The 10,089-nt window shown below is 39.1% G+C and overlaps 1 protein-coding gene across 1 annotated transcript; it reads left to right on the top strand.

The window, feature by feature from the left end:
* Nucleotides 1–1,365: 1,365 nt before the first annotated feature.
* LOC106593448 (gelsolin-related protein of 125 kDa) lies at nucleotides 1,366–5,256 on the top strand. Its single transcript, XM_045713286.1, has 3 exons — nucleotides 1,366–1,491; nucleotides 2,527–2,950; nucleotides 5,226–5,256. The coding sequence occupies exons 2-3, from the start codon at nucleotides 2,550–2,552 to the stop codon at nucleotides 5,254–5,256; spliced, it is 432 nt and encodes a 143-aa protein (XP_045569242.1). The 5' UTR covers nucleotides 1,366–1,491; nucleotides 2,527–2,549.
* Nucleotides 5,257–10,089: the final 4,833 nt, after the last annotated feature.

The raw sequence follows: 10,089 nt of genomic DNA, 5'->3' as shown, positions 1-10,089 counted from the left end.
TCCAAAAATCAGCATGATAATTTAAACTATGGACAGGCCCAAATGTAAATGTTTCAACAAAAAAAAGGATATGAGCAGCATATGTATGCATAACCATGGTAGTAATTGAAAGGGAACAATTTGGAGATTGTTGGGAAATTCTCAGAACAAAGTTCTAAGGAAACAACAAGCCGTATTTTTGCATATGAACGTCATCACAGATTATGCAAATATTAATCTCTTGTAAAAACACTACTTAAACATACATGGTAATCGAGCATCTGACCAAATTATGTGAGACTTTAGTTCTGGGTTCAATTGATATTATGCCCACATAAATGGGGAAAGAAATGACAAATGTGATATTGATTTATCATTAGACAATTTGCATGATCCAATAGATTTTCGGCAGATATACACTTCCATAACAATTAGTGTTCCCCTCCAGTCCTCAAGTGGGAAAATTATGGTAATACACCTTCTAAACACAGTAATAGACCTTCTAAACATAGTAATAGACTTTCTAAACACAGTAATAGACCTTCTAAACACAGTAATACACCTTCTAAACACAGTAATAGACCTTCTAAACACAGTAATAGACCTTCTAAACACAGTAATAAACCTTCTAAACACAGTAATAGACCTTCTAAACACAGTAATACATTGGCTGACGCAAGGCATCATTACTGGTAAGGACTGTAAAGCCTTCTCAGAGAGGAAGAGGCAAAGCGAGAGGTTTCACTCTCGCCAAAATCTGTCCAAAATGTGTTTATATGGGTTCATTTTGGACCTAAGCTTTCCCGCCTTTTGGATAACGACTCGCGTTGTTATGGCGGAGACATGAGCATCTTGTTATTATATATAGATATCTGGCCTCATTCACATTAAACATAAGCACTCTGTTACATTGCTCCGGATGTCATTCATTTGAATGTGGACCGTCTACAAGAGTGGAATCGCAACGCCCCCTTTAGGTTGAAGTCTCTTTTGCGAGATGGACTCGCACCCACTACTTTCCTTTCGGCACAAAATAAATGTTGCTTAAGAGTCAGAGAGTGTACGGTGCCGCATTTGTGCTGGGAATCATGTTCCCAACTGCCCGGAGTGCCCTGTGAGGGTGAAGAAGGTTGCAGTGGCTTTCCAGTAGGTCTCCTATGTGGAGTCAGTGCACGTTGTTGAAGGAGATAGTGGAAATGAGGAGGAATTGGCAGTGGATTACACCGTAGCCAGCTGAAAATGTAATTCACCTGTTGAGAGATCTTGAAACACTGATCTTAAAGAAGGTGGATTATGTTGCTTTCACTGCGCAGGTGTTACATTTGCCAAACTAACAAGAAGTTCCGTTTTCACCCCATCCTGCAGGTGGCGGAAATACACAATTGTTTCATATATTCCGCCCTTAAAGAAGAGGAACGCATCCGGAAGAGTACATCCTTGTTTTTTAACCTTAACGTGTTCTTACTCAGTCAAACAACTGTCGATAAAGACTTTTAGCCACAACGTTCGAAGGTGAGTTTGTGATATGTTGAACTAATTATGAGCGTGCCTAAAGCATGACTTCCATTGACAATCGTCGGTGATAGAGCAAATGGTGTAATAACGGGTACCGAGGGCCAATAACGTAGCTATCTACTGTTAGCGTTAGCTACCTAGCTTGTTTTCTTACTAGTAGGCTGGACACATGACATTAAAGTTAATTGAAGTTACTTAAGAACTGTGAACACTTTGGAGAGGTATGTGTCCACTTGGAGACTCCAGTTAGTCCTTTCACTCAAACCCTTATTATTTTTTTGGTCTTATGTTGCACCTACATATTACAGGAATATTCTTATCATGTTACTGAATGTATCCAGAGTATTTTCAGATTTTGTTATCAACAAATGTGTCAAAATAAATGTAAAATGCACATACAATCAACAGTGTAATGTTTGGATATAGTCTTGTCAGGTCAACTGTTGTGTCCTCAATTTAAGTCTAATCATTTAAGTCTAATCATTTTACCATAATCTCCAAAGTGTTCCCTTTCAGTTGCTACCATGCATATGCATTTAATATGCTGTTAATATTTTTTTATGTAAGAAACATTTCAGTTTAGCCCTATCAATATAGGCCAATTCCCACAAGTGTAAAGGGTTAAAAACTGATTTAGAGAGTGAAAAACGGAAACCTGGAAAAACAAAATGGAATTTTGGAAAAACAAAACCTGGAACCAAATTTAAACCTATTTTTATTATTATTTTTTTTTTAAAATTTTATTTATTTTTAATAGGGCTCTACAAGTAGCAGTCCTGTAGGAGTGCCATGATCGTTTACAACACTTTTGAATGAACAAAAATATAAAACGAAATACTGAGGAGGGAGAAGGGGGGTGCTGAGCTATATTTCTATCTGTAATAAAGCCCTTTTGTGGGGAAAACTCATTCTGATTGGCTAGGCCTGACATTGAAATTGTTGCGTTTTATATTTTTGTTCAGTGTAGTTTCAGCTAGCTATGTGCAACTCACCCTCCACTGTATCTACCTCTTATGACTAAACCACCTACAGATCCACCTACCTACTAACCTGCCATGGCTGAACCCAAGTCCATGGAGTCCCCAGGTTCTGGCTGTGGCCTTCCAGCCCAGAGAAGTTCACAGCAGGGTCCAGAGATGGTGTCAGTGAAGCTGGAAGACTGCAGTCAAACACTGGAACTCAATGTGATTGTCAAAGAGGAAGAAGAGGAGACAGAAATCCAAGAAGAGGTGGAGGAGAGAGCAGTCAAAGAAGAAGTGGAGGAAAGAGCAGTCAAAGAAGAAGAGGTGGAGGAAAGAGCAGTCAAAGAAGAAGAGGTGGAGGAAAGAGCAGTCAAAGAAGAAGAGGTGGAGGAAAGAGCAGTCAAAGAAGAAGAGGTGGAGAACAGGGAAGTGTCTGCTCCAGATCTAGAGGAAGAGGAGGAAGTAGATAGTATCACTGACCCAGGTAAGTTCAGGTGTGGAGTACGGAGAGAGGTTGGTGGCCACGGGATTCTAAAACCTATTATTGTGCTTCTACTTGTATCCACAAGTATTTTAAAGCCCCCTTCAATGCTCTGTTTCTGATTCTAAAGGCCTTTTCACACCAACTGCGTTACATATTCTGGAAAAATATGGATTCTGATTTTGACACACAAAACCATCAGAGTTGGGGTCAATTCAGGAATCGCACTGAAATTCCAATTCTCTTCAATGCTTTTCCATGAGGAGATGTTGGAATTGGAATTAGAATTTGGTTTACTTTCTGAATTAAAACGGAATTGACCCCAAACCTTAAAACCATTTACAATTCTGATGCGTTTTTCCCCACACTTTAATTAAATATTTGTTCAACGTCACAAACGCTGCTGCAGAGAGGAAGGACTGTGTAATGAGAGAAATAATATTGTAGTGGGGCAATTCCACCATAACAAAATTGTCCTGAGACTTTTCACTTAAAATATATGCCAAACAAAAACCATTGATTTTCAAGAGTTAACAAACCATACAACTCTATGCACAAGGACTACTTTTAACAATTTCCTCTGAATATTTTTACAAAGATGCATTTATTGGAAGAACTGTGCAGATGCAAAGTTTGGAAAAAGTTTGCGTCCACATTTTCCCAAAACTCTTAAATATCTGCTCTGAATTTAGATTCAACAATATCTGTAGAAATCACCGAAACATCATCACTGCATGGACTGCTTCACTAGTCTCAGCTATGACATGACACATTGACTTTGAAAAAAATCTATTATGGTTATTGAAGGGGATTTACACCCGGTAATGGAATTGTGGTAACGGAATTTCATCATGGATTTGTGATCTGTACTACACAGAAATGATGGAGATCATTTGGATATGAATGTCATTCTCTTCATGGTGATGTACCCTAAATACGTACACAAAGGTATAAATATGCAATATCCTACTTTGGGCATTATTCTACACTGGCTAGCTATTATTTTAATGAGCTCTGCCTCCAAACAACCAAATTTGGTTGGTCCGGTCTGGACCAAATCTGAACGAATCATAAACGTCTACTGTACTTAACTCTATTGTACTGAACTATACTCTACTGTGCTGTGTGAACCCAATTGTGTTTTGTGACTACTATGATTATCCATCCAAATTGTAGCCAATTTACAATTACGTTACCGATTTTTCCTAAATTCTGTTACTGATTTTGGTAATTTCGAGTTCTAAACACTTTACTGATATCAATTTTCTTTGAATCATTAAAACACAAATTTAATTGATAGTTCTACCTTTACTTGTTATTTCTGTGAACTTTCATTATCCTCATGAGGGAGAGAAATTTGACAATGTCTTCAAGATATGTGGGTTTCTGGTAACAGAATTACAAGACACAAGGCAATGTTTCTTAAACTTATGGAAGGCCGGGAAGTTGATCCTAATCTAAATAGAAGTGCTAATATTAGTTGGCGTCTTTACTTCATTATTGTGTTCTGATGTGTTTCTGATGCTGTAAGACTTTTTCTAGTAAATGTTTTCTAAGACCTCTTTACCATCTGTTTGAACAGAAATCAAAGTCTTTGCTTATTTCACATTTTTAGGATGGAAAATGTTTAAAAATGTATATATGCCTTAATTTCTTAAATATAGACCACTTTTCATTTGACATCTAATTTCACATGCTCCTATGAACTTCACATGTTGGTGTTCATGGGTCCTTTTACATGGAAATGACCTGGTGCTCATGGGTCCGTTTACATGGGAATGACCTGGTGCTCATGGATCCGTTTACATGGGAATGACCTGGTGCTCATGGATCCGTTTACATGGAAATGACCTGGTGCTCATGGGTCCGTTTACATGGGAATGACCTGGTGCTCATGGATCCGTTTACATGGGAATGACCTGGTGCTCATGGGTCCGTTTACATGGGAATGACCTGGTGCTCATGGGTCCTTTTACATGGGAATGACCTGGTGCTCATGGGTCCTTTTACATGGGAATGACCTGGTGCTCATGGGTCCTTTTACATGGGAATGACCTGGTGCTCATGGGTCCTTTTACATGGAAATGACCTGGTGCTCATGGATCCGTTTACATGGGAATGACCTGGTGCTCATGGGTCCGAATAAATTATTGATATTTTGCAATTGGTGTGAAAGGCATCATAAACATGACATGCTCGTATTTTTCTTTTTGGTCTGAATTATTTGGACAAAAAATGGACTTGGTGAGAAAAAGGCCTTAACCCCATATCTGTTCATATTCCCACAGGAGAGAGCTCCAACCCAGGTTCAGACAGTGAGCCCAGTTCCACAGCATCAGGAAACCATAAACAACACAGACAGAGGACCTCAAGACCGAAACATCATCACTGCATGGACTGCTTCACTAGTTTCTATGAGCCACAGGAGTTGAGAAAGCACACTTGTAGGCCCCGCTCCTGCTCAGATTGCAGAGGCAGTTTTATTTGTCCAACTCACCTCAAATCAAAACCGACAAAAAAAAGAAAGACGCACCCATGTGGGCAATGTGGAAAGAGTTTTCAGACCCCAAGCAAACTAAAAATACACCAGCGAACTCACACGGGGGAGCAACCTTTCCATTGCTCTGTTTGTGGGAAGAGTTTTTCTCTTTCACAGAACTTAAATCGACACCAAATAACTCACACAGGAAAGAAGCCTTTCCTCTGCTCTCAGTGTGGGAAGAGTTTCAGTCATTCATCAACTCTGAAGACACACCAGCTAATTCATACAGGAGAGAAGCATCACCACTGCTCTCAGTGTGGGAAGGGTTTTAGTCGGGCAGGAGACCTAACGAGACACCAGTTTACTCACACAGGAAATAAGCTTTTCCACTGCTCTCAGTGTGGGAATGGTTTCAGTCGAGTAGCAGCCCTGAAGGTACACCAGCAAACTCACACCGGAGAGAAGCCTTACCACTGCTCTGTTTGTGGGATGAGTTTTTCCCTTTTACAAACCCTAAATAGACACCAGCTTACGCACACAAGAGAGAAGCCTAATCACTGCTCTGAGTATGGGAAAGGTTTCGGTCACTCATCAAATCTGACGACATACCTGTTAAAGTGAGTTCTGCTGCATTTTATTATGGGAATAGGACTTGCCCCCCAAATAGGACAGGGGTTATGGCATTAACGTCCACACAACTTGTCTCTGGTCATCTGAATCACTGCTCAGCATTTACCTAACCTATTGTTTTACCACTTCAACCCTGGGTAACATCTTATAAACCTTGAGTATCATGTAATAAACACTGGATGTCTGTTAATAAATGATGGTAATCATGGGTATAATAGGTAGATATTTGTGAAGGAAGAATGGGTGACAACCTTTTAACTTGGGTGTCATGTTATAAACACTGTAGCTATATTATGAAATAAAAATGTTAGTGGTGAAATTAGAGGATTCTAAGTCATGTTTTGGAGTTTGAGTATTGTATATTAAAATAATGCTCATGGGTCACCTTGACATTATGGGGTATTGTGTGTAGATTGATGAGGAAAATAAAACGTTTAATTCATTTTAGAATAAGGCTGTAACAAAATGTGGAAAAAGTCAAGGGATCTGAATACTTTCTGAATGCACTGTACAGTGGTATTTGGGCTTCATTTTTCAAGATTTTGTTTCAATCACATGATTTTTGTAAAAGTTATGCAGTCGACATGTAATCAGTCGCAAGTCTGACACATTTTATAACCATAATGCAACACACTTTGAAAGGTGCTGACCAAGGATGACTTGGACAAAAGGGATCTGCTTGATCTTACCTAGTGACTTGAGTAAGTAACGTGTGCACGTGCATGCAATTTGAATGCATTTCAATGAATGGCAATGTAGCTGCTGCATATGGCAATCGGCAACATCAAAACTATGAAATAACACATGGAATCATGTAGTAACCAAAAAAGTGTTGAACTGAGGGGCTCCCGAGTGGTGCAGCGGTCTAAGGCACTGCATCGCAGTGCAAGAGGCGTCACTACAGTCCCTGGTTCGAATCCAGGCTGAATCACATCCGGCCGTGATTGGGAGTACCATAGGGCGGAGCACAATTGGCCCAGCGTCGTCCAGGTTTGGCCGGGGTAGGTTTTTTTAAAAGAATTTGTTCTTAACTGACTTGCCAAGTTAAATAAAAAAATATCAACAGATCAGAATATATTTTCTATTTGAGATTCTTCAGAGTAGCCACCCTTTGCCTTGATGACAGCTTTGCACACTCTTGGCTTTCCCTTAACCAGCTTCATGAGCTAGTCAAAGGTCAGTCAATCTGGAAAATTTCAAGAACTTTGAAACCCTCCATATTCTTCTCTCCATTTGACCAAGAGACTTGAAACTTTGTATGAATGTTTCTTTCCTCATGCTGAACACATTTACCTCAAGGACCCACAAGGATTGTCAGGATAGATTTTCCTCTATCTTGGACATTTCTGAAAACATTTTGAAAAACTTCTCATGAACCATAAGTCCAAATAACACCCAAACCATTAACTTAGTTTGAGAAAAGCTAAGGGATTGGTTAAGAGATGACTGAGATATTGATAAATCAGATTTTACTTGTCGATTTAAATCCTTTGTAAATCCTTTCTAAATCCACTCCACAATGGCCATAATGGGAACTTGAAACTTTTTAGGGTCATTAAAGCCATTGATGACCCTAAAAATACCAGCTGGTTGAGAGAATGCTAAGAGTGCGCAAGCTGTCATTAAGGTAAAGGGTGGCTACTTTACAGAATCTAAAATATACAATATATTTGGATTTAGTTAACATGTTTTGGGTTACTTCATGATTCCATATGTTATTTCATATATTATGTCTTCACGATTTTGTCCAAACGTTTGACCTTACTGTGTGAAGGAAGAGCAGGCAACAAGGGCTCAGCATATGAAAAACCTGTTTTAAAGAAATACATTATACACAGCATATGTGGGAACTCCAAGATTCTTGGAAAAGCATTCCTCTTGTAGCCATTATGATGAACATTTTTAGGGTCATCAAAGCCACTATGATGAACATTTTTAGGGTCATCAAAGCCACTATGATGAACATTGTTAAAGTTTGGCATTGATACCTTAAGCAATTAAGGAAACCATTAACAATTCACTTTGACTATGTAATGCTAATAATTAAAATAATAATAAAAAATATTATTCTCATGGACTAAAAGTTCACTCCAAATGTGGTCTTTGGACTAATCACAACAGTCCCTAAAGAGTTTGAGAAAACAACATTTATGCATTCAAATATGGCCACACTAAATGCTAAAAATACTTCACAAATCTTCTCATGAACCATAGAACCAAATGACACCAAATATGGAATGTATATCCATGGTACACGTCTTAACTTAGTTTGAGAAAAGTTTAGGGATTGGTCAAAAAATGGCTCAGTTAGTTTGATTCTACGTTTCCATTTAGACCTCTGTAAATCCACTGTCAACTTGTCATTGCTATCATGGACGTCCCTAAAATGAACCTCACTGAATTTGCTATTGATATCAACAAGGTTTATTCCATCTAAACGTGAATCGATTCTCAATTACGATATGGTTCTAGAAACATAATTCCCTCTACTTTCATATCACATCAAAATAATTTCAGAGTTGTAAAATATACACTTACTGTACGCTGTAACCGGCTTTATCACAGTTGTAGCAGAGAGTATTTTTCACTTAAAACACTTTCTGCCGTCCTTCCTTCCGTTACACACAGGTGTTTGGAGCATGCTAGTTAGGTACAAGTGGTAGCCTCTGTCTTCCGTAAACAAGTGCTGGAACATGGAAATATTTCCACTTTAGGAACCCTAAGCCTAACCTTTATAAAGGCGTGTAGTAATTTAACCTTTTTAGTGTAAACATTTAAATATTTTCTTGCCGATGTGAAAGATAATGTCCTTCTGTTTCCAAAACTGAATGTAGCTGGAGCTAACAACGTGAACCAAACTCTCCACTGTATCTGCCTCTTTTGACTAAACCACCTACAGATACACCTGCTAACCTACCATGTCTGAACCCGAGTCCCCCGGTTTTGGCTATAGTCTTCCAGCCTAGAGAAGTTCACAGCGGGGTCCAGAGAAGCTGGAGGACTGCAGTGAACCATTGGAAGTCAATGTGATTGTTAAAGAGGAAGAGAGAGAACTTAAAGTAGAAGAAGAGAAGGTGGTGGTGGAGGAGAGGAGGAGGAGAGAGAGAAGACAAAGAGGAAGAGATTGAAAAGGAACATAGAGACAGAAGTTAAAGAAGAGGTAGAGGAGTGAAAGAAGAAGAGCAGGAGGAGGAGACCGAAGTCAAAGAGGAGGTGGAGGAGGATTTACAGTGCTTTAAAAAAGTATATGCCCCCATTCTGACTTTCTTTTATTTTTAATATTGAATGTTATTCGATATTCAACCAAAACCTAATCTTAGATAAAGGGAACCTGAGTTTACAAATAACACAAAAAATATACTTATTTTATTTATTTAATTAACAAAGTTATGCAACACCCAATTCCCCTGTGTGAAAAAGTAATTGCCCCCTTTACACGCAATAACTGGGTGTGCCACCTTTAGCTGCAATGACTACAACCAAATGCTTCCTGTAGTTGTTGATCGGACTCTCACATCGCTGTGGAGGAATTTTGGCCCACTCTTGCATGCAGAACTGCTTTAACTGAACGACATTTGTGGGTTTTCAAGCATGAACTGCTTGTTTCAAGTCCTGCCACAACATCTCAATTTGGATTATGTCTGGACTTTGACTAGGTCATTCCAAAACTTCAAATTTGTTGCTTTTTAACCATTTTCATGTAGACTTGATTGTGTGTTTTGGATCATTGTCTTGCTGCATGATCCAGCTGAGCTTCAGCTCACAAACGGATTCTCCTGTAGAATTCTCTGATACAGAGAAGAATTCATGTTTCCTCTATTAAGGCAAGTCGTCCAGATCCTGAGGCAGCAAAGCATCTCCAAACCATCACACTACTACCACCATGCTTGACCGTTGGTATAAGCTTCTTACAGTGGAATGTAGTGTTTGGTTTTCGCCAGGCGTAATGAGATGTAGTAATTCCATTTTTTTTCTGTCAATGACATTTGCCTTGATGTAATGTGATTGGTGTGAAGCCAAATCCAAACTGGCCTCCCTTG

This window comes from Salmo salar, chromosome ssa02 (genome assembly GCF_905237065.1).
Source record: "Salmo salar chromosome ssa02, Ssal_v3.1, whole genome shotgun sequence".
NCBI classification, from domain to species: domain Eukaryota; kingdom Metazoa; phylum Chordata; class Actinopteri; order Salmoniformes; family Salmonidae; genus Salmo; species Salmo salar.
This window is presented reverse-complemented; position numbering and strand designations above follow the sequence as displayed.